General features: G+C 50.4%; 1 protein-coding gene across 1 annotated transcript in view; it reads left to right on the forward strand.

Moving 5' to 3' along the window:
• The window catches only part of NPC1L1 (NPC1 like intracellular cholesterol transporter 1), a 46,289-nt gene that overhangs the window by 7,980 nt on the left and 13,381 nt on the right, over positions 1-24,928 (forward strand). The window contains exons 2-11 of the mRNA XM_067745780.1: positions 8,844-11,959; positions 12,953-14,478; positions 16,789-16,889; positions 17,241-17,413; positions 17,649-17,777; positions 18,187-18,369; positions 19,490-19,604; positions 19,732-19,859; positions 20,305-20,442; positions 20,694-20,783. Of these exons, the coding sequence (XP_067601881.1) occupies positions 11,906-11,959; positions 12,953-14,478; positions 16,789-16,889; positions 17,241-17,413; positions 17,649-17,777; positions 18,187-18,369; positions 19,490-19,604; positions 19,732-19,859; positions 20,305-20,442; positions 20,694-20,783 (2,637 nt within the window). The 5' untranslated portion in view covers positions 8,844-11,905. The remainder of the gene's footprint in view (positions 1-8,843; positions 11,960-12,952; positions 14,479-16,788; positions 16,890-17,240; positions 17,414-17,648; positions 17,778-18,186; positions 18,370-19,489; positions 19,605-19,731; positions 19,860-20,304; positions 20,443-20,693; positions 20,784-24,928) is intronic.

Consider the following 24,928-nt stretch of genomic DNA (forward strand, 5'->3'; position numbering starts at 1 on the left):
CCCAACCACTAGACCACCAGGGAACTCCCTAGACAGTTGTTTTAAGATCTTTTCTTATGGGTTTCCTCAGGGATGGTCTTTGTCAATTTTTTTTTTTTTTTTTTTCGGCTGCACTGTGTGGCTTGTGGGGTCTGAGTTCCTGGATCAGGGATTGAACCCATGCCCCCTGCAGTGGAAGCTCAGAATCCTAATCACTGGACTGCCAGGGAATTCCCTGTCAATTTTTTTGTTTGTTTGTTACTTTGAATGGGCATATTTTCTTGTGTCTTTGTATGCATTATCATTGTTTTGTTGAAAACTGGGTATTTGATTATTAAAATGTGCTAACTTTGGAAATCAGATTCTCCCTATTCCCTAGCATTTGCTCTTTTGGTTTGTTTATGTTTTTACTGTTGAAGGTTGTAGTGGTCTGCTTATGTTTATACTTTTCCAAACTATTTTTGCAAAGACTATTCCTTGTGTGTGCTCACTGAAATCTCTGCTCCTTTAGCTCATGATCAGCTAATGTTTTGGTAGAGATTTCCTTGAATGCCAGGAGCTAAACAAACAAGCAAAACACACACACACACACACACACACACACACACACACACACACAGAGAAACAGAAAAACAAACAAACAAAACTCCACCTCTCCCTTTTTTTCAGATTGGCTCTGTGCTGGGATTATCCTTTAATATTTATGCAGGCTTGCTCTGAGCCTAGGCATAAGCCCAGGGTGAAGCGTCAGGTCTCTGCAGGTCTTTTCTGGGTATGTGTCTTGTGCTGTGCATGCATGTGGCTTTCTAAATACCCCTTATACACAGCTGCTTTTGAATGTACTAACTTTCCAAGCTTCTCCTCTGGGCTGTATATGATCTGTTGTGTGTCTCCACTCATAATCCCTTGCCTCAGATGTCTTTTAGGAGCAGTGGCTGTTGCTTTGTCCACCTGACTTCCACCTGACGTGAAAGAGAAGCAAGTGCCTCACATTTCTTTATGTTGCAGTTCTTTAGGTCTCCCCAACACAGGTTAGAATGTATATACACAGTAATTTGCAAATAAGGGTGCCTCAGCTTCCACTGGTTTGAGGGAGGGGATTAGAAACTGTGTTGACATCACTTCAAGATGAAGACCTCCGCTGTGCCAGAGAGGGGGTGGGGCATGGTTGAGTAGAAACACCGGAAAACTTTCCTACTGTCTTTTTTTGTTTGTTTTTTGTTTTGGCTGCACCACGTGGCATGTGGGATCTTAGTTCCCCGACCAGGGATCAAACCTGCACCCCCTGCAATGGAAGCATGGTGTCTTAACCACTGGACTGTCAGGGAAGTCCCCTACTGTCTTTTTTTTTTTTTTTTAACACCTTTATTGGAGTATAATTGCTTTACAATGGTGTGTTAGTTTCTGCTTTATAACAAAGTGAATCACCTATATATACATATATCCCCATATCTCCTCCCTCTTGCATCTCCCTCCCACCCTCCCTATCCCACCCCGCTAGCTGGTCACAAAGCACCGAGCTGCTCTCCCTGTGCTATGCAGCTGCTTCCCATTAGCTATCTATTTTACATTTGGTAGTGTATATATGTCCATGCCCCTCTCTCACTTCGTCCCAGCTTACCCTTCCCGCTCCCCGTGTCCTTAAGTCCATTCTCTACGTCTGCGTCTTTATTCCTGTCCTACCCCTAGGCTCTTCAGAACCATTTTTTCTTTTAGATTCCATATATATGTGTTAGCATATGGTATTTGTTTTTCTCTTTCTGACTTACTTCACTCTGTATGACAGACTCTAGGTCCATCCACCTCACTACAAATAACTCAATTTCATTTCTTTTTATGGCTGAGTAATATTCCATTGTATATATGTGCCACATCTTCTTTATCCATTCATCTGTCAGTAGACACTTAGGTTGATTCCATGTCCCGGCTATTGTAAATAGAGCTGCAATGAACATTGTGGCACATGACTCTTTTTGAATTATGGTTTTCTCAGGGTTTATGCCCAGTAGTGGGATTGCTGGATCATATGGTAGTTCTATTTTTATTTTTTTTAAGGAACCTCCATACTGTTCTTCATAGTGGCTGTATCGATTTACATTCCCACCAACAGTGCAAGAGGGTTCCCTTTTCTCCACACCCTCTCCAGCATTTATTGTTTGTAGGTTTTTTGATGATGCCCATTCTGACTGGTGTGAGGTGATACCTCATTGTAATTTTGATTTGCATTTCTCTAATGATTAGTGATGTTGAGCATCCTTTCATGTGTTTTTTGGCAATCTGTATATGTTCTTTGGAGAAATGTCTGTTTAGGTCTTCTGCCCATTTTTGGCTTGGGTTGTTTGTTTTTTGATATTGAGCTGCATGAGCTGCTTGTATATTTTGGAGATTAACCTTTTGTCAGTTGCTTTGTTTGCAAATATTTTCTCCCATTCTGAGGGTTGTCTTTTCATCTTGTTTATGTTTTCCTTTGCTGTGCAAAAGCTATTAAGTTTCATTAGGTCCCATTTGTTTATTTTTGTTATTATTTCCGTTTCTCTAGGAGGTGGGTCAGAAAGGATCTTGCTGTGATTTATGTCATAGAGTGTTCTGCCTATGTTTTCCTCTAAGAGTTTGATAGTGTCTGGCTTTACATTTAGGTCTTTAATCCATTTTGAGTTTATTTTTGTGTATGGTGTTAGGGAGTGTTCTAATTTCATTCTTTTACATGTAGCTGTCCAGTTTTCCCAGCACCACTTATTGAAGAGGCTGTCTTTTCTCCATTGTATATTCTTGCCTCCTTTATCAAAAATAAGGTGACCATATGTGTGTGGGTTTATCTCTGGGCTTTCTAACCCGTTCCATTGATCTATATTTCTGTTTTTGTGCCAGTACCATACTGTCTTGATTACTGTAGCTTTGTAGTATAGTCTGAAGTCTGGGAGCCTGATTCCTCCAGCTCCGTTTTTCTTTCTCAAGATTGCTTTGGCTATTCAGGGTCTTTTGTGTTTCCATACAAATTGTGAAATTTTTTGTTCTAGTTCTGTGAAAAATGCCATTGGTAGTTTGATAGAGATTGCACTGAATCTGTAGATTGCTTTGGGTAGTATAGTCATTTTCACAATGTTGATTCTTCCAATCCAAGAACATGGTATATCTCTCCATCTGTTTGTATCATACTTAATTTCTTTAATCAGTGTCTTATAGTTTTCTGCACACAGGACTTTGTCTCCTTAGGTAGGTTTATTCCCAGGTATTTTATTCTTTTTGTTGCAATGGTAAATGGGAGTGTTTCCTTAATTTCTCTTTCAGATTTTTCATCATTAGTGTATAGGAATGCCAGAGATTTCTGTGCATTAATTTTGTATCCTGCTACTTTACCAGATTCATTGATTAGCTCTAATAGTTTTCTGGTAGCATCTTTAGGATTCTCTATGTATAGTATCATGTCATCTGCAAAGAGTCACAGCTTTACTTCTTCTTTTCTGATGTGGATTCCTGTTATTTCTTTTTCTTCTCTGATTGCTGTGGCTAAAACTTCCAAAACTATGTTGAATAATAGTGGTGAGAGTGGACAACCTTGTCTTGTTCCTGATCTTAGAGGAAGTGGTTTCAGTTTTTCACCATTGAGAACAATGTTGGCTGTGGGTTTGTCATATTCTCCTACTGTCTTGAAGATGGCTTTTTCCTGGTTGAGCACTTGCTTGGTTGCTGCAGACCTTTGAATTTTTTCCAGAGCTCCTAAAAAGTTGGTTCTGACAGTTCTGCTTGTTTTTATAAATAAATTTATTTATTTATTTATTTATTTTTGGTTGTGTTGGGTTTTTGTTGCTGCACATGGGCTTTCTCTAGTTGCAGCAAGCAGGATCTACTCTTTGTTGCAGTGTACGGGCTTCTCTTTGCGGTGGCATCTCTTTTGCAGAGCATGGGCTCTAGGTGCATGAACTTCAGTAGTTGTGGCACTCAGGCTCAGTAGTTGTGGCTCATGGGCTTAGTTGCTCCGTGGCATGTGGGATCTTCCTGGACCAGGGATCGAACCCGTGTCCCCTGCATTGGCAGGCAGATTCTTAACCACTGCACCACAAGGGAAATCCTCTGTTTGTTTTTTCAGTGTTTTTGTGGGAAAACAAGAGCTTGGAGCTTCCTAGTTCACCATTTTGCTGATATCACTCCCTCTGTGATTTTGTGCATCTTGCCTTTCTCCTCATGTTTGATGCCTCAGGGCCACAAGGTGGTTGCTACACCTCCGGACATTCCATCTATGTCTAGGGCAGTGAAAAGGGAGAAATGCTAGAATACCATGCCCGCTGCATACATCCCATTTAATGAGGGAAACAGAAGCCTTCATGTTGGAGAAAGAAGATCATGAGAAGCTGATGGAGTAGGATGTACCAGGAATCTGTCTCCCCACCTAGACAACAATTGCACTGGCAGAACTTGTCTGATGTAACTATTTTGGAAATCTGGAGTCTGCTGAAGGCTTGCAACTTCCAGGGGAAGACTTGGAGGGTAAACTGGGGTTAATTTTTCTCGATTTCAGCCCTTTGTACAGTAGCACCTACCCATCCCCAACTTCCAGCCTGTAGGCAGGCAGCTGTGCGCAACAGCTAGTTGGAGCCAGGGTGGACAAAAAGGACCCTATCCTCCAGATACTGGGGATCTGTGCTCTGATGGCTGATTGCTGGTTCAGGTCACAGAGGTGCAGACAAATAGTCACCTCCCCCGTTGTTGCAAGCCCCTCCCCCTCCAGGCGAAGTGACCTCCAGAAGGTTTAAAGGACCAGTGCTCTTTTATTCCCACCTTCATTTTTCACTTTTTGCTGTCTCAGGGGCCAGACATTAAAATCTAGGACATTCAAAAACAACTGCATATACAGAGAAAATTAGAAAGTGACCCTGCATGCCCAGGAAAAGTCTAAAAAAGGACTTGAGAAGACCTTAAGTTTATACCTTAGGTTGATCCTGGGCACAGAGACAGCCTATAACAATCAGAAAACAATACACAATAAACAACCTGAAACTAATGCAACATCATAAATCAATTATACTCCAATAAAAATTTAAAAAAAGCAATACACGATAAACAAAAACAATAACAAACCCCCACAAACCCTGGGGAAGGAGAGGAATCTGATTTCCAGAGTTCCCTCATTATTAAATTCACATGTCCAGTGTTCAACAACAACAACAAAAATCACAAGGCATACAAAGAAACAGAAAAGTATGACCCATTCAAAGGGAAAAAAAAATCGACAGAAACAGTCTTTGAAAAATACCTACTGGCAGAAATACTAGACAAAGGCTTTAAAACAACTGTCCTAAAGATGTTGGAAGAACTAAAGGAAAGGGACTTCCCTGGTGGTACAGTGGTTAAGAATCCACCTGCCAATGCAGGGGACACAGGTTTGAGCCCTGGTCCAGGAAGATCCCACATGCCGTGGAGCAACTAAGCACATGAACCACAACTACTGAACCTCTGCTCTGGAGCCTGCGAACCACAACTACTGAGCCCATGTGCCGCAACTACTGAAGCCCATGTGCCTAGACCCTGTGCTCTGCCACAAGAGAAGCCACTGCAATGAGAAGCCCACGCACCACAACGAAGAGTAGGCCCCGCTCGCCACAACTAGAGAAAGCCCCCATGCAGCAACGAAGACCCAACGCAGCCAAAGATAAACTAAAAAAATAAATAAATTTATATAAAAAAAAGAAAAATCAGTGAATTGAAGATAGGATAATGTAAATTATCAAGTCTGAGAAAGAGAAAAAAAAAATTTGAAGAAAAGCAAATGGAGCCTAAAGGACTTGTAGGACAATATCCATCATACCAACCTATGCATCAAGGAGTCTCAGGAGAATAAAGAGAGAAAGGGGCAGAGAAAATATTTGGAGAAATAATGGTGGAAAACTTTCTAAATTTGATGAAATAAATGAACATAAACATTCAAGAAACAATGAACTCCAAGTAATGTGAACTCAGATCCATACCAAGACATATTATAATCAAATTTACAAAAGCCAAAAAGATGATCTTGAAAGCAGCAAGAGAGAAGCAAATTGTTACATACACGGGATCCTAAAAAAGATTATCAGCAAGTTTCTCATCAGAAGCCTTGGAGTCCATAAGATGTTGGGCTGATATATTCAAAATGCTAAAAGGAAAAAAGCTGTTAACAAGAATCCTATATCTGGCAAAACTGTCCTTCAAAAGTGAGGGAGAAATTAAGACATTACCACATAAACAAAAACGGACGGAGTTTGTAACCATTAGATCTTCCCTGCAAGAAATGCTCAAAGGAGTGCTACAAGGACACTAAACAGTAACTCAAAGCCATATGGAGATATAAAGATCTCAGTAAAGGTACGTGGGCAATTATAAAAGCTATCTCACTGTAACAATGATTTATAACTACAATTTTTGTTTCCTACCTGATTTAAGAAACTAATTTAAAAAAACTGTGAAAACTAGTATTACTGTACCTTGGTTTGTAACCCCAAATCTTACTTTCTATGTAATTTAAGAGCCAAATGCATTTGAAATAATTATTAGTTTATGTTTTTGGATGCATAATATATAAAGATGTAATTCTGTGACAACAGCTGAAAGAGGTGGAGACAGAGCTGTAAAGGCACAGAGTTTTATATGTTATTGAACTTAAGCTGGTATAAATAAAAGCTAGAGTGTTATAAGTTTAGGATGTTAAAGAGATAAACTTTAGAGCTGAAAGTATGAAACTCTTAGAATAAAACATAGGACAAAATTTTATGACATTGGATTTGGCAATGATTCCTTGGATATGACACCAAAAGCACATTTAGCGAAAGGAAAAATAGAGAAATTTGACTAAATGAAAATTAACTTTTTGCATCAAAAGTCACTGTCAACATAGTAAAAAGACAACCCACAGAATGGCAGAAAATATTTGCAAACCATATATCTGACAAAGGATTAATATCCAGATTATAGAGAGAACTCCTAAAACTCAACATCAAAAACCAAAACAAACAAGAAAAAAACCTAATTAAAAAATTGGCGAAGAACTTGAATAGACGTTTCTCCAAAGAAGATATATGAATGACGAATAAGCACATGAAAAGAGGCTCGACATCACTAGTCATTAGGGAAATGAAAATCAAAACTACAATGGGATACCACCTCACACCCATTAGGATGGCTACTATCAAAAAACTAGAAAAGCACAAGTGTTGGCAAGGAAATGGAGAAATTGGAACACTTGTGCACTGTTGGTGATACCATAAAATGGTATAGCTGCTGTGGAAAATAGTATGGCGGTTCCTCAAAAAATTAAAAATAGAACTGCCATACGGTCCCATAATTCCATACCTAGGTATATTCTCCAAAGAACTGAAGCAGAGTCTGGAAGGGATATTGTACACCCGTGTTCATAACAGCATTATTCACAATAGCCCAAAAATGGAAGCAAGTGTCCATTGACGGATGGATAAGCAAAATGTGGTGTATACATACAATGGAATATTATTCAGTCTTAAGAAAGAAGGAAATTTTGCAAGATGGATGAATCTTGAAGACATTATGTTAAATGAAACAAACCAGTAACAAAAAGACAACTACTGTATGATTCTACTTATATGTGGTACTTAGAGTAGTCAGATTCATAGAGACAGAAAGAAGAATGGTAGTTGCCAGAGCCTGGGAGGAGGGGAAGATGGGGAGTCAACATTTAATGGTACCGAAGTTCAGTTTTACCGGACGAAATGAGTTAGGAGGATGGTGATGGTAGCACAACAGTGATGGTAGCACAACAGTGTGAATGTCTTTAAGACCACTGAACTGTACAGTTAAAAATGGTTAAGAGGGCTTCCCTGGTGGCACAGTGGTTGAGAGTCCGCCTGCCGATGCAGGGGACACGGGTTCGTGCCCCGGTCCGGGAAGATCCCACATGCCGCGGAGTGGCTGGGCCCGTGAGCCATGGCCGCTGAGCCTGCGCATCCGGAGCCTGTGCTCCGCAACGGGAGAGGTCACGACAGTGAGAGGCCCGCGTACCGCAAAAAAAAAAAAAGGTTAAGAAGGTAAATTTTATGGTATGTGTATTTTATGAACACAAAAAAATGTATGCACAAAGAGCAGCGGTTTTCAGTGGTTAGGGTTTAGGGAGAGCAAAGGATGAACAGGGGATTTTTAGGCTGAGACACTATTCTGTATAATATAATAATTGTGGATACATGTCGTTATACACTTGTCAAATCCCATAGAATGCACACACCAAGAGTGAACTCTAAGGTGAACTATGGACTACAGTGAATAATAACATGTCAATATTGGCTCATTGATTGCAACAAATGTGCCACACAGTAATGCAAGAGAGTCGTAATAGATGAAACTGTTGAGGGGATGAAAGGGCATGAGGGTGCTATGTACCTTCTGTTCAGTTAAGAAAAAAAATTTTTTTTAGAAGGATATTTATTTATTTATTTATGTTTGGCTGCGTTGGTTCTTCGCTGCTGCGAGCAGGCTTTCTCGAGTTGCATTGAGTGGGGGCTACTCTTCGCTGTGGTGCTCGGGCTTCTCATTGCGGTGGCTTCTCTTGTTGCGGACCATGGGCTCTAGGTGCGTGGGCTTCAGTAGTTGTGGCACGTGTGCTCAGTAGTTGTGGCTCGCGGGCTCTAGAGTGCAGGCTCAGTAGTTGTGGCACACAGGCTTAGTTGTTCCGCGGCATGTGGGAACTTCCCGGACCAGGGCTCGAACCCGTGTCCCCTGCGTTGACAGGTGGGTTCTTAACGACTGTGCCACCAGGGAAGTCCCCCCAAATTTTTAAAATTGAAATATAGTTGTTACAATGTTATGTTTGCTTAATTTTTCTATAAACATAAGACTGCTCAAAAATTAAATCTATTTTTTCTTAAAAGAAGCCTTCACATTGGCCAGAACAGGATCACGGGACCACTGCTGGCTGCAAAGGAGGCTGGGAGAGCAGGGAGCAGCATCTCTCACCTGGACTGTGGACACAGTCCTTCACCAAATAGAATTGGGGTCTGATGGCAAAGAAGATGAAGGGTCCACTAAGTGACCAGGTTCCAAATCTCAGCCTGTAGGCTGGTTACCCCTGTGAGCTGGAAATGACCATAAACTGTTCACATCACTGCTGGTCAGAGCAGTGCACACACAGTTAGCCAGGTGCCATGGCCCGGACCAGTGACTGGTGGAGCATCACCGTCTTACCCTGACCTCTCAGCCCAGACTGCAAACCCTCAGCACGCTCCTGGGAAGCAGAGAGGCAAGCCAGTGAGGCGTGCTGCGTCGGCCAGGCATCCCTGACCACAGGAGGCTCCTATGCTGGCAGCTGGCCCCTCCTCGCCACCTCCTGAGCTTAGCAACAGTGTTCAGCTCCAGTTCCCTCTCTGGGACTGCTGCGGCAGGTTCAATCCCGCTAGTAATAAAGGAGAATTGAAAACGAGACATCTTTTTACAGTTATTAAATTTGTAAAGTCTGACAACAGATCGAACACACAGTGAAGGTGAGGCTAGTGACTTGGCACTTTTGGTTATTGCTGGTGTCAGTGAAAAGAGTCGCAACCCTTGGGGAATCCATGTGTGTCCACCATCTGACCCCTTCACCCGACACCAATAAGCAAGAATCTGGTAATTAGTCAAGACATCCTAGATTAGATTAGCCCAAGGGGAGAGCTGATGAACTGTGTGTACTTAGGGCTGTAGACGTGGTACTCGTCAACACTCTCATCTCATCTCTAGAATCCTGGATTAAGGAAGATAAATACAAAATAGAGGAAATACAGTTCGGCACAAAGATATCAACCAAAAACTTCTTTATTGGAAGCAGCCGACCTTTGGCACTAGGAGAGCAGGCAATCCCTCACTCTGTGGGACACAGCCCAGTGACACACACAGTAGTCAGAGTCTGAAGGAAGTGTTGAGTCTGCGCTAAATGTCAGGAGATAAAGTGGGATACGGGAGTGTACAAAAACTGTGCTCACAACAGAAGTCTGTGCCCGGGGCGTGGCCTCGGAGACCCCACACATGCCCAGGGAGCCAGGTGGTGAGATTGCGGCTGAGAGTTTTCGTCTTTTACTCAGAGCTGGATACTGCTGCTTTCCCCCTGTGTGTGTTTCGGAGAAGATCCCAGAGGCCACACATCTGGTCTCCGTCTCTGTGGGCCTCCCCTAGGGACAAACTAGGTCAAGAGGGTGTGCCCGGGGGCTCCACAAGTGCCAGAGGGGCCTGGGGCTGAAGCTGCAGAGAATGTCCTCAACCAGCGACCAAAGAAGATGATGGACAAGCACACATCCTTGGGGCACGCTCCGCATCATCTTCCGGAGGTTCCCCGTGAGGCTGTGGGTACTCAAGCCGGAGCCCACTCTTTTTTTTTTTTTTTTTTTTGTGGGCCGCGCAGCGCACAATGCGGGATCTTAGATCCCCGACCAGAGACGGAACCGGTGCCCCCTGCAGTGGAAGCATGGAGACCTAACCACTGGACCACCAGGGAAGTCCAAGGAACCCACTCTTCAATGCACTCTGGTTGCTTCCTTCCATCCCCTGGCTCATCCCCACTGTCTGCTGGTGCCCTCTGGGATCACCTTCCAAATCAACTCTTTGCACTGGAATCCCTGCCTCAGCGTCTGCTTCGGGGGATAGACATCTAGGAGAGAGGACAGAGCCTATCTGGGAGACGGAGCTGGATTCCCAGCATCTGCCTGCCATGGTGTATGGGGGCGGGGCCCGGGAGGTGCCGGATGGAGGTCACTGCACAGGGCAGCCCCTGGGCCGTTGGCTCTCCTCTCCACCGTGGCTGACTGGGGGCTTAGGGGTCCGCCGGCACCTGCCCTGGCATCCCCCCTTGGCGTCTGGTTCCCCCGCTCTTGGCTTCTGTCTTCCCCTGTATGTGTTGGGTGGCTCCCTCCGAGTCAGACCAGGGTCTATGAAGCAAACACAAGACCAGGGAGACAGCAGTTTCCTTCCGGCAGCTGCCTGTGGCAGGTGGCCACATGAGAGATAGCCCCCCCGCCGGGCTGACCTTATCTGCTCAGCCTTGGCATGGGGGCCAAGGTCTGACCCATTCTGGTGATAGGGAGAGCCCAAGGGAGGCCTCAGAGCTCCCTATCTGGAAGGAGCAGAAGGTGAATGAAGTGTAACTTGGGCCCGGGGGGGCGGGGCTGCTTGCCTGGGGCTCCCAGCGACACTCAGCTCCTCCATGGTTGGTGGGGACAGACCCGGGCACGAGACATAAGGGAGGGGCCGGGGGCGGAGGAGCGAGGCTGTGTGTACCCTTCACACCTGGGGTCTCTGTGCACTGTCAGACCCCAGTGAGCTGGTGTTTGCCCCTCCACCCAGAGGAGACTACTGTCACTGTGTCACTCCACCCCTAACTGCCCCCTCTGTTATCGGGTTGTTAATATTAATTAACAACAGTTGCTAAGGATGACAGTGCAAGGGTGTGTCCCAGCCAGAGCTGGCCTGGACCCAAGAGGGTGCTGGGGAGACTGGGGGGTCTGAGGCTGGGGCTTGGGGGCGCGAAGAGAGGTTCAGAGGGCCGGTGCCCGGGCCCAGCCACGTCTTGCACTTGTCTCTGGGCCTGGGACCTCCTGCAGCAGAGGCCGCTTGGTGAGCTCACGGGAAGTCTCTGGCTCACTCAGTCCTCTGGCCTTAGTCACTTTGGGAAGTGGATGAAGGGGACACCCCGGGAGGCTCAACTGAGAGGGTGCAGCCAAAGGTTGGAGGGAGAAGTGAGGTGGATCATTAACCAGCTGGGAGCCCTGGGAGGTGCAGGGCTCAGCCCCATTGGTCCCCAACTCAATCGGGTGACACTGTCCCGGGTGGGGAAGCTGCCTCGTAGGCCGTCCCCAGTTTTAGTATATGTACGGCCGCAGTGAGCTCTGTGTGTTGCCAGGAGCCAGCCCTTGGCTGTCCCCAAGTCCTGGCCTCACTTACCCTCTGACCCCTTCCCAGTGCCAGGATGGTGGAGGTCGGCCTGAAGGGCTGGCTGCTCTGGGCTCTGCTCCTGAAGTCGGTGAGTCCCAGGCCCTATGTCCACCCCGGGCAGGGGGCTGCTTGGCAACAGTGAGAGAGGGCCTGGGGTCTGGGGAGGGGGCAGTTTCTAAACAGATGAGGGATCCCAGGCTCCCCAGAGGAGGGGTGCAGGTCGAGGGCCCTGAGCTGCTCAAGTCTTCAGGTCGTGGGGTTAGATGGACACAAGCGTTGAGCAGGGGGTAGCTGGACTGGGTGTGACTGAGTGCCTCCCATTCCTGGTCCTCTGTGGGTGTCCTGGCCTAAGACGGTTGGTGGAAGGTTAAAGGAGGAGCCAGTCCCGGGGTGCTGACGGCATGGGTTCAGGGGGAGAATCACCTAATGAGGATTTAGCATCTAGGTTTGGGAGGAGGTCTTGCCTCGCAAGTTTCTTGCTCATTTGCACGCCTGGGAAGGTGGGTGAAGGCTTTCAGCCCCCAGCAGGTAAGGGCAGGGGAAGCTCTGCTCAGAATCTCCAAGAGGGGCCCTGGCTGCAGCTTGGGCACGGTGGCAGCCGCCAGCAATGGCAATGGTGCCCCAGGTGCACAGGGCCTGCATCCACACGGCCCCTTGGAGCAGCCCTCCGCCTGTCCAGGGGTCATCGTTTCTCAGCAGGACCACACAGTGGCTTCCAGGGGTCCCCTGGGTGACCCCGTTCTCACTACTGTCCCCTTACCCTCCGGAGTGACCTTGCTAAGGCAGATGTGCCAGGTCACCTCTCTCTCCAGTGACCCTGTCGCTCAGGGTGGAGGCCTGGCTGTTCCCATCCGCTCACCACCCTCAGACCCCACTGGGAGCCCCACGTGCTGCTTCGGCGCCCCACCTCCTCCAGCACTCCCCCAGGATCCCTGGCGTCCTGGACCTGCCTGGCGTCCACCCCTCACCCGCCCTGCTCTGCTTCCTTCTCCATGCCTGTCCTGGCTGCCCGCTGCCCCATCAGCTACCCGGAGGTGCTGGCCGGCGCTGGGGCTCGGGGTGATGCTGCCCTGTTCCACAGGCCCAGAGCGAGCTGTACACGCCCATACACCGGCCCGGATACTGCGCCTTCTACGACGAGTGCGGGAAGAACCCGGAGCTGTCTGGAAGCCTGGCTTCACTGACCAACGTGTCCTGCCTGGACAACACGCCTGCTCGCCACATCACGGGTGACCACCTGACCCTCCTGCAGAGCATCTGTCCCCGCCTCTACACTGGCCCCAACACCACCTACGCCTGCTGCTCCCCGAAACAGCTGGTGGCCCTGGACGTGAGCCTGAGGGTCACCAAGGCCCTCCTCACCCGCTGCCCTGCCTGCTCTGACAACTTCGTGAGCCTGCATTGTCACAACACCTGCAGCTCCAACCAGAGCCTCTTCATCAACGTGACCCGAGTGGCCGGGCAGGGGGGCAGCCAGCCCCGGGCGGTGGTGGCCTATGAGGCCTACTACCAGCGCAGCTTCGCCGAGCGGACCTACGACTCCTGCAGCCGGGTGCGCATCCCTGCGGCCGCCACGTTGGTGGTGGGCTCCATGTGCGGTGTCTACGGCTCTGCCCTCTGCAATGCCCAGCGCTGGCTCAATTTCCAGGGGGACACGGGGAACGGCCTGGCACCCCTGGACATCACCTTTCACCTGTGGGAGCCTAGCCAGGCCGAGGGCAGCGTGATGCAACCTCTGAACGGTGAGGTCGTGCCCTGCAACCGGTCCCTGGGCTACGGCGCGTCGGCCTGCTCCTGCCAGGACTGCGCTGCTTCCTGCCCCGTCATCGCCCGGCCCCCAGCCCTGGACCCCACCTTCTACCTGGGCCGCATGGTAGGGAGCCTGGCCCTCATCCTCATCCTCGGCTCTCTCTTCGTCTCGCTCACCGCCTTCCTCCTGTGGTCCCGCCTGGCCAAGCGGGGCCAACGCAAGACGCGCAGCCCCGAGGCGAGCATCGGCCTCGCCCACCGGCTCAGCCTCTCCACCCACACCGTCCTCAGCCAGTGCTTCCAGTGCTGGGGCACGTGGGTGGCCTCGTGGCCAGTGACCATCCTGGTGGTGTCCACTGTTGTGGTGGTGCCCATGGCAGGGGGCCTGGCTTTTCTAGAACTGACCACAGACCCCGTGGAGCTGTGGTCAGCCCCCAGCAGCCAAGCCCGAAGTGAGAAGGCATTCCACGACAAGCATTTTGGCCCCTTCTTCCGAACCAACCAGGTGATCTTGACGGCACCTGGCCGGCCCCGCTACAGGTATGACTCCCTGCTGCTGGGGCCCAAGAACTTCAGTGGGATCCTGTCCTCTGACCTGCTGCTGGAGGTGCTGGAGCTGCAGGAGAGGCTGCGGCGCCTGCAGGTGTGGTCGCCAGAGGAGCAGCGAAACGTCTCCCTGCAGGACACCTGCTACGCCCCCCTCAACCCGCACAACGCCAGTCTCTCCGACTGCAGCGTCAACAGCCTCCTGCAGTATTTCCAGAACAACCGCACGCGCTTGCTGCTCACGGCCAACCAGACGCTGTCGGGGCAGACCTCCCAGGTGGACTGGAAGGACCACTTTCTCTACTGCGCCAAGTGAGTGCTCGCGGGCGTGGCTGCGGGGGTCGGCGTGGGCCCCCTGGAGCCCAGGCCAGATACACAGCCCAAACTGAGGGGCCCCGTGTGGCTCTGGGTCTCGGTCGCAGGGGCGGCGACGTGCCATTTCTCTCCGTGCTCCCTCTCGGACCCGCACGCCCTAAGCGGGGTGCGTGCTCACTGTAGCTGGTTTGCACCCGGCCATCAGAGCCTCCATGCGGTCTTTCTGCAGCACTCCTGACATAGGGCCCATCCTTGCATGTTCTTGGTCTAAGGGTCGCAGAGCAATCCGAGGGCCCTGCTCACGGGTGTGCTTCGTTATTTTCCTTTCTGCTTTTGTGCTGGGCCTGGATGCACGCCAGCAGGGCCATGGGTAGCCCGTGAGGTGCCCCGGGCCAGGGCAGGGGCCGGGGCTGGTTTTAGGTCCTGCTCGCCTGGGCCGGGTACCCTTGTGCAGGCTGCAGCTACACCCCTTCACGCTGTTCAGGGTTTTGTCCCCGGCTGTGTCCACTTTGCCGTGGTGCAAACAGGAGGCCAGTGAAGGCGCTGGGCCTTGGGACCAAGAGCGAAGGTCTGAGAGCTACCAAGCCTGGAGGGGAGCAGGTAGGTGGGCAGGCAGCCGCTGAGGCTCTCTGGGGTTGGAATGGGCAGAGGTCCTCAAAAGCCTGGTCTCAGGGTCCCTTCACGCTCTGACAAAAGACCGAGGACTCCAGAGAGCTTGGGTTTGGATAGAGGTTATATCTACTGACATTTACCACGTGAGAAAGTAGAACGGAGAAATGATGAAATATTTCTTAATTCTTTAAAAAATAATAATAGGCCCATTACATGCTGCCACAAATAACATATTTTTATGAAAAATAATGGTACTTTCTGTACCAAAAATATCCGGAGTGATAAGAGTAGCATTGTTCTGCATCTTTGCAAATCTCGTTAGGGTCTTGCTTAGCAGAAGATGCTGGATGGATCCTGGCATCTGGTTCTGCGTTTGGCCTGTTGGTTGAAGCTCAGCGAGAATGCTTGCCCACACACTCGTGTAGCCAGAGGAGGGAGGAGTGTTGTAATAGCCTTTCCAGAGAATTGTGGATTTGCTCTGATACGTCACCAAAGCTCAGCAAGTGATCTTTGTTTTTCTTTTTTGCGTTGGGTCTTAGTTGCAGCATGTGGGCTTCTCTCTAGTTGAGGCGCGTGGGCTTAGTTGTCCCTTGGCACGTGGGATCTTAGTTCTCTGACCAGGGATCAAGCCCGCGTCCCCTGCATTGGAAGGAGGATTCTTAACCACTGGACCACCAGGGAAGTCCCCAAGTGATCTTTTCTTAAATGTTAGCGGCAGTATGGAAACTAGAGCCATGTCCGTGAACTGTCTGTACTCCACAGACTCGAGATCGAAAAAGGGTAAAAATTGCAAACAGCATCTTAGTGTTATTATGGAAATAGTTTTGACCTTGCAGACCCCTGAAAGGGTCTCCAGGGCTCCCGAGGCCCCCATGCCACCCTGAGAACCTCTGGATTGGACAGGGGAGCCAGGGCTCCCACCCTTCAGGTGAGCCAAGTTTGGGCTGCTTCCCAGAGTCTGTGCTTCAGCCCCAGGGCTGGCCCTCAGAACAGGCAGGTCAGGGAGGACGCTCTGACCCCAGGTTTCCAGTCCTCGAGTTGGCTTTACTTTGGTTTTGGATGCTCACAACAATTCTTGGGTGGCCCGATTATCCCCATTTCAGAGACATGGAAACTGAGGCTCAGAGGGGTATGGTGAGCTGCTCAAGGTCACACAGCAACCAGCACTCCCAGCCAGCTGGTGACTGACGGACGCACTTGCTCACAATGAGCGCTTCGTCCACGCACGTGTGATGTGTTCGCAGAAAGGGCTCAGTGGAGGGCATGGAGACCTGCCCAAGGTTGCAGGGCTGGTACGCTGTCCAAGGAAGGAAGGAGTTCCCACCTCTGGGCCTGGAGGCTTCTGGGCTGGCGGGAGGAGGAGGCTAAGGGCAGCGTGAGGCCTGCGTGGCTCTGTTGGTGGTTAGGACCCGGGGGGCTTGTGTGCCAGACTCCGGCCCCCACCCCAGGGGAGCGTGTGTGACGCTCACCCACCCGCCGCATCCGGGAGGACATGATGGCGGAGCCGGGAGGGTGAGGCTGGGATGAGGGGAGAGAGAGCTTGAGGCCCCGCTCAGGGAGCTCCAGTTCACTCTGGGTTGGGCCCAGAAATGTTCTGACCACAGGGTCAGGCGATGGCGCTGCGGGTCCGGGGTGGGGCACCCGGGCCACGGAGATGGAAGTGGGATCAGGAAAGGTGCGTTCCTCTCCCTGCAGCGCCCCCCTCACCTACAAAGATGGCACGGCCCTGGCCCTGAGCTGCATGGCTGACTACGGGGCGCCCGTCTTCCCTTTCCTCGCCGTGGGGGGCTACAAAGGTAAGCTGGGTGGCCCCCAGAAGGACAGTGAGGGGACATACGGGGCAGGAGTCAAGGGCAGGAGGATGGGAGTGGCAAAGGGCTTCCTGCTGCCTGGGGGCGGCTGCAGACCCGCCCATCCTCTGTGCTTCCTCTGCCACCCCGTTCATTTTCTCCCAGCCCTGCCCAGGTTCTCTGGTTCTGTGCCTGGGCCCATAGACTTTGCCTTTGGCTGAGAGAGGGAAGTGGGGTGTAGTCATTCGACAATGACTTGGATGAGGAGGGGAGGGGGAGGGGAAACAGCGGTGCGGCTGGGGTCGGGGAGGAAAGCAGAGGTGCGCTTGGAGGGTAGCTGAGCATTTCTCCTTCCAGGGAAGGACTATTCTGAGGCGGAGGCCCTGATCATGACCTTCCCCCTCAACAATTACCCTCCTGGGGACCCCCGCCTGGCCCAGGCTAAGCTCTGGGAGGGGGCCTTCTTGGAGGAGATGCGAGCCTTCCAGCGTCGGACGGCTGGTGTGTTCCAGGTCACATTCATGGCGGAGGTAGGGTCCCCTGGCTTTGGGGAGGACAGTTCAAGTGGCTCTGGGTGGGGTCCTGTGTCCCCATCATGTCCTCGCCCCTCCTGAGTGACCTTTAGCTAGCGTCTGCCTGCCCAGGAGGATGGGGTGATGCGACAGCTGTTCTCGCAGCCTTGCCGGGGCTCACGGTGGCTCACGCACACAGTGCCCGCTGGCCGAGCCCTTGGGTCAGTGGGGCTGGTCGGGTGTGCGTCCACAGCGCTCCCTGGAGGATGAGATCAACAGCACAACAGCCGAGGACCTGCCCATCTTCGCTGTCAGCTACCTCGTCATCTTCTTGTACATCTCCCTGGCCCTGGGCAGCTACTCCAGCTGGCGCCGAGTACTGGTGAGAAGCGAGGGGAGCAGCGAGGGTGGGGATGGCCCATCGGGGTGCTTAGAACCTTTCCAACCTGCTTTCCAGAGCACTTCAAAACAGCAGAGTGGACACACCCAGAGTGGCTCCCCCAAAGGGTGGAGCTTCTTGAGGTGTTCTGTTTCAAAAGTTTTCATTCTGCTCCCTGACAATACCCCACCCCCAACTTGTGCAAATGTAAAGCTAATATTTACATTGTCTTACAATGCATGCTTGAGGAAGAAGTGGCGGGCTCACAGGGCCTGCCCTTGGGAGGATGGCTCTGCGGAGCAGCCAAAACACAGAAGCATGGAGCAAGCCTGCCCTCTGCCCTCCTCTAACTCGGGTTGGGGGCACATCGGGCAGCCCCGCAGCCAGGAGGCTGAGCCTGATCCCATTGCAGGTGGACTCCAAGGCCACGCTGGGCCTGGGCGGGGTGGCTGTGGTGCTGGGAGCAGTCATGGCTTCCATGGGCTTCTTATCCTACCTGGGTGTCCCCTCCTCACTGGTGATCCTGCAAGTGGTACCATTCCTGGTGCTCGCCGTGGGGGCCGACAACATCTTCATCTTCGTTCTCGAGTACCAGGTAAGGGGGCAGGAGTTCTGCATACCCCCAGCTGCCCCTACATGCCCAGGTGCAGCCCTGCGTGGGTTTGCTGGGCTTCTTACGGCCTCTTCCTAAGCGCTGATGTCCATGTGTACGATTCCTGTAGAAAACAGTGCTTTACGTTTATTTATCTTTCACATAAATGTACTCATACCATTTGTGTCACCTGAACTTGCTCTCTGTCAGCCCCACATACTGTCTGGTAAGAGTGTCACACAGCACGTATGTTATTGAGCCCAAGCTCATACTGCTCGCTGCATGACAAGCCAATAAATCGAGAGACGAGATGTTGAGGTAAGGAATAGTGACTTTATTCGGAAAGCCAGCAGACTGAGAAGGTGGTGGACTAGTGTCCCAAAGAACCATCTTACCCGAGTTAGAATTTAGGCTTCTTTTATACTAAAAGGGGAGGGGGTGTGGCTTGTTGTTACAAACTTTTTGGTGCCAGGAATCCTTTGTTCTTGCAGCTGTCCATGTAGGTCTGGTCACAATGTTCCTATAAACCTCCAACAAGACACATGTTAGACTCTGCTCTGCAACTTTTTTTATCTCTGTGTGAATGGAAAAGTGTTCTACCTTTAAAGGTCAGAGCCTTGAGAATGGGCCATCATGTATATTTCAGGCCATAGGCAACATTCTTGAACGAAAGATTCAGAGCCAGCATGACTAAGCACAGGCAACAGAGCACAAAGGTTAGAGATCCAATATGGAGTCAGGTTTGTTCTTCTCTGTCCCACACACAGCCACCTCTGTCTTTGTGCTACTAGGTAGCATTCCATGGAAGGACAAGTCAGGGTCCGTTTAGCCTCTCCTGTTAGTGAACATTCAGGGTTCCACGATGGGTCAGAGCAAGGATGATCCCTAGACGTGCCATGCATTTCTCTGGGCCAGACCCTGAGAAGTGGAAGATGTGGCCGAGCACAGTGTTGGCAGGGTCTGCTCGCACTGGGGAGGGTGGGGCCATTTCCTCAGGCCTGGCTGGGTCTCCAGGCGATGGCCGTGCCCGGGGGAGCGGGTGGCACGCGCCAGCTCCCTGCTGGCCTGCGAGGGACAGAGCCCTTGGCTGGATCTTGACCGTGTCCCTGCCATCCCCACACAGAGACTGCCACGGAGGCCTGGGGAGGGACGGGAGGCCCACATCGGCCGAGCCCTGGGCAGAGTGGCCCCCAGCATGCTGCTCTGCAGCCTCTCCGAGGCCATCTGCTTCTTCCTAGGTGAGCCGGGGCAGCCCCTCCCCACCAGGTACGGGGAGTTCTTGGAGGCTGGCAGCCTCCTTTCCCTTTGTACCGTCTGAGCGGGTGCCAGGCCCTGAGATTCAACCCTGGTCCCCTCCTCCACCAGGAGCTCTGACCCCCATGCCAGCTGTGCGGACCTTTGCCCTGACCTCCGGCTTTGCGTTGCTTCTCGACTTCCTGCTGCAGATGTCAGCCTTCGTGGCCCTGCTCTCCCTTGACAGCAGAAGGCAGGAGGTAGGGGAGGTGGAGAGAGCCAGGGACCCCCATCTTGGCTGGGGCTGGGGTGGCTTTACTGTGTAGAAGTAAAGCCTCAGAGTGTGGCGTTGAGCGCGGCAACAGAGCGCTGGACTATTTGGGCCACATAGTCCCCAACGTCCCAAAGCAACCTCGTTTTGGTAATTTGGGGGAATATGATCAAACCTCCTAAAGTACACGAGGTCATGACATAAAATATAAATGAGAGACTGACAGGGAGGGAGTTCCTGTTTCCGTGATGGTGCAAAATTCAAAGGTGTTTTATCAAGGTAGAAAATAGAGATAAAGGCAACGCACAGTGGCATGTCCCCACTGGGTGGTGCTGGCACGGGCCACCTGTGGAAGGTGGCTCTCCCACCCCATGGGAGGGAGGTGGTCCCTGGGGTCTGTTTTGGGGCCACCTTGAGCGCCTGCCTCCTTCCAGGCCTCCCGGCTGGACGTCTGCTGCTGCAAGAGCGCCCAGGAGCTGCCCCCGCCTAGCCAGGACGAGGGGCTACTGCTCCGATGCTTCCGCAAGTTCTACGTCCCGTTCCTGCTGCACCGGTTCACCCGTGTGGTCGTGGTGAGTGGGGACAGAGGGGAAGCTGGGGGGGCCTCGCACCACCCGGGGACAGGGGTCTGCTCAGCCTGGACCCTCGCCTCGCCCGTCATCTTTGGAGGGGTGTCGAGCTTGCCCAGGTCCAGGTGCTGAAGCAAGAGGGAGGCTGAGATTCAAGCCTGCCCAACTCCAGAATGTTCCCCACGAGACCCCGCCCAGACCCAGCCTGGGGAGCTGCTGGGCAGGAGGCCTTCACACAGCGCTTCCCCCCGCAGCTGCTGCTCTTCCTGGCCATGTTTGGAGCAAGTCTCTATTTCATGTGCTACGTCAAAGTGGGGCTGGACCAGGAGCTGGCCCTGCCCAAGGTGAGCGGGCCCTGGGGCCACCCATGGGTGCCCTCCCTCCCCTGCCCTCGGCCCCCAGGGACGTGGGGAGGGTCAGCAGCACACAACTGGTGGGGCGGCATGGAGCAGGGGCGTGGTAGGAGTGTGGGACCGCTCGTCACGTGGAGCTGGGAAGAGAAGCCACGTCATGGATGGAAAACGCAGGAGCTCAGCGCCAGCCCCAGGCCCCGAGAGAGAGACGACCAGGCACCCGAGGGGCTGGCCATGGGAGCCGCTCGAGATGATTGTCAGGGCAGGCTCGCTGAGCACCTGCCTTCTGCTGGGCATGCCACATCCTCAGACCTGGGCTCTGCAGCAGCCCATGTCACTGTACCGTCCTCTGAAAGACAGTGAGGGTCGGGGGCTTCTTCCTAGGTGAGCCGGGGCAGCCCCTCCCCACCAGGTACTAGGAGTTCTTGGAGGCTGGCAGCAGAGTGGAAGGAAAGACCTCTGTGGCTTGAGGGTCCTGGGCAGAGGAGAGATCAAGGGGCATCTGAGCATGAGCGGGATTTGCAGAGGAAGGCAGCAAGGGTGACGGCACGGACCCGTGGGAGGCTGGGGCTCACCCAGGTGCATTTCCTGGGTGTGGGAGTGACTGGGTGTGGGGAGGAGTGGCGGTAGAGCCCGAGAGCGGGAGGCCGGGGCTCGGGGGTGGGGAAGGGTGCTGACTGCCAGGCTGGGGCCAGCAAGCACACATCGGAGAGGCTCGTCTGGACGTGCAACCAGAGGTGGTGTGGGCTGGTGGCTGGGGGAGAGCAAGTCTGCGTGCCTGCGCTCCAGGGGAGGCAGAGCGTCATGAGGGCTCGGACACCCAGGGCCACCCTGGGCAGGGTGATGGGAGTCCATTTGCTGGCAGGAGCCCTGGGATGAGTAGTCTGGGTAGCCATCTGCAGGTGGTGCTGGCCTTGGAAGCAAGATGAGGTGGGAGGAGAGCTGACAGCCAGGACGGCACCTTCGAGCCACCATAGGGAGGAAGAGGAGGCAGCAAAGCCAGCAAGGGTGCAGAATGACCCTGCCACCCATGGTGGCCCTGGGGGCTGCTCACAGGGCCGAAGAGAAGAGGGTCCCCAGTGCCCCCAGGACGGGCATCAGGGACCTGGTGGGCAGAGCCGATGAGCGAGAAGGAAGGTGGTGATGGGCTGCCAGACCCAGCTGAGGTTTTGTTTATGCCCTTTGTTTATTTTTCTTTGGGGGAGATTTGTTTGTTTTTTATGAGGTTATAAAACTTATTTCTCTCCGTTTTTTTCTTCTGGTAAAATATACGTAACATGAAATTTGCCATTTTAACCATTTTAAAGTGGCGTTAAGTACGTTCACATTGTTATGCAACATTCACCACCATCCATCTCCACGGCCCTTTCAGCCTGCAAAACTGAACCTCTGTCCCTATTAAACACTGACTCCCCATCCCCTCCCCCCAGCCGCTGGCACCCACCATCCTACCCTCTGGCTCTGAAGTTGACTAATCTAGGCACCTCATGTAAGTGGAATCATACGCTATTTGTCCTTTTGTGATGGGCTTCGTTCACTTAGCATAATGTCCTCAAGGTTCAGCTATGTTGTAACACGTGTTAGAATTTCCTTCCTTTTTAAGGCTGGAGAATATTCATATGTATACGAATGCATATACCTCACAGTTTCCTTAAGCATTTTTCTGTTGATGGATATGGGTTGCTTCCACGTTTTAGCTATTGTGAAATAATACTGCTATGAACACGGGTTTACAAGTATCCCTTTGAGACCCTGCTGTCAATTATTTTGGGTGTATACCCAGAAATGGAATTGCTAAATCGTATGGCAATTCTAGTTTTTAGTTTTCTGAGGAAGCTCCATACCGTTTGCCATAGCAGCAGCTGTACCATTTTACATTCCTACCAACAACGCACAGGGTTCCAATTTCTCCACATCCTCACCGACACTTGTTTTCTGGGTTTTTTTGGTTTGTTTGTTTGTTTCTTTTTTGATAATAGCCATCCTAATGGGTGTGAGGTGGTATCTCATTGTGGCTTTGATTCGCATTTCCCTAACAATTAGTGATGTTAAGCATGTACTTACTGTCCATTTGTATAGCTCCTTTGGAGAAATGTCTAGTTTTGAATTGGATTGGATTTTGTTGTTGAGTTCTAAGAGTTCTCTAGGTATCCTGGATAATCAATCCCTTATCAGATATGTGATTTGTGAATATTTCCTTCATTTCTGTTGGTTGCTTTTTTACTCTATTGGTAGTGTACTTTGAGGCACCAAAGGTTTTAATTTTCATAAAGTCTAATTTGTCTATTTTTCTGTCCGTTAACTGTGCCTTTAGTGTCATATTCAAGAATAAATCTTTGCCAGGAGTTCCCTAATGGTCTAGTGGTTAGGACTCTGGGCTTTTGCTGCCAGGGCCCGGGTTCAGTCCCTGGCTGGGGAACTGAGATCCCGCAAGCCTTGTGGCATGGCCAAAAACAACAACAACAACAACAACAAACCAATAAATCATTGCCAAATCCAATGTACTGAAGTTTTCGCCCTGTTTTATTCCGAGTTTTGTAGTTTTACCTCGTAAATTTAGATCCATTTTGGGTTGATTTATATATATATTTATGTATATTTTTGAAGGTCCAACTTCATTCTTTTGCATGTAGATATCCAGTTTCCCCAGCACCATTTGTTGGTGGGAATGGTCTTGGCTCCCTTGTCAAAAATCATTTGACCATATATGTGAGGGTTTAATTCTAGGCTTTCTGTTCTATTCCATTGGTCTATGTGTCTGTCTTTGTGCCAGTACCACACTGTTTTTTTTTGTTTTTTTTGTTTTTTTGCGGTACACGGGCCTCTCACTGTTGTGGCCTCTCCCGTTGTGGAGCACAGGCTCTGGACGCGCAGGCTCAGCGGCCATGGCTCACGGGCCTAGCTGCTCCGCGGCATGTGGGATCTTCCCGGACCGGGGCACGAACCCGTGTCTGCTGCATCGGCAGGCAGACTCTCAACCACTGTGCCACCAGGGAAGCCCCAAAATTTCACTTTTTTTTTTTTTTTTTTTTGCAGTCACACTGTTTTGATTATTGTATCTTTGTGGTAAATTTTGAAATCAGGAAATATGAGTCATTCAACTTTGTTCTTCTTTGCCAAGATTATTTAATATTTGGGGTCCCTTGAGATTCCAGTATGAATTTTAGGATGGAGTTTTGTATTTATGCCAAAAAATCATTGGGATTTTGAGAGGGATTTCATTGAATCTATAGGTTGCTTTGGGTACTATTGACATCTTAACAATATTAAATATTCCAGCTCATGAATATTGGATGTCTTTCAATTTCTGTCTTCTTTAATTTCTTTCAGCAATGTTTTTTAGTTTTCAGTGTATAAGTCTTTCACCTCCTCGGTGAAGTTAATTCCTAAGTATTTTATGGTGCTATAGTAAATGGAATTGTTTTCTTAATTTCCTTTTTGGATTACTCATTGCTCACGTATAGAAATACAACTGATTTTTGTGTGTTAATTTTGTAACCTACAATTCTGCTGAATTTATTAGTTCTAACGGGTTTTATCTGGTGGATCTTTAAAGTTTTATATATGTATATAAGATCATGTATTTTATGAACAGAGATAATTTTACTTGCTTTCCAGTTTAGATGCCTTTAATTTCTTTTCCTTGCCTAACTGCTCTGACTACAACTTCCAGTATTATGTTGAATAGAAGTGGTGAAAGCAGGCATCCTTATCTTGTTCTCAATCTTAGAGGAAATTCTTTCAGTTTTTCACCACTGAGTATGATATTAGCTGTGGGATTTTCATATCTATGGCTTTTATCATGTTGAGGAACTCTGCTGTACTCCTGCTTTTCTGAGTTTTTTTTTTCATAAAAGGATGTGGAATTCTTTTTTTTTTGTCCACGCTGCACGGCTTGCAGGATATTAGTTCCTCAACCAGGGGTCGAACCTGGGCCACAGCAGTGAAAGGGCTGAGTCCTAACCACTGGACTGCCAGGGAATTCCTAGGGTGTGGGATTTTGTCAAAAGTTTTTCTGCATCAGTTGAGATGATCATGTGATTTTCTCTTCATTCTATTAATGTGGTGTATTACATTGACTGATTTTCATGTGTTGAACCACTCTTGAATTCTGAGATAAATCCCATTTGGTCACA

Source organism: Pseudorca crassidens, chromosome 8 (assembly GCF_039906515.1).
Source record: "Pseudorca crassidens isolate mPseCra1 chromosome 8, mPseCra1.hap1, whole genome shotgun sequence".
NCBI lineage: Eukaryota > Metazoa > Chordata > Mammalia > Artiodactyla > Delphinidae > Pseudorca > Pseudorca crassidens.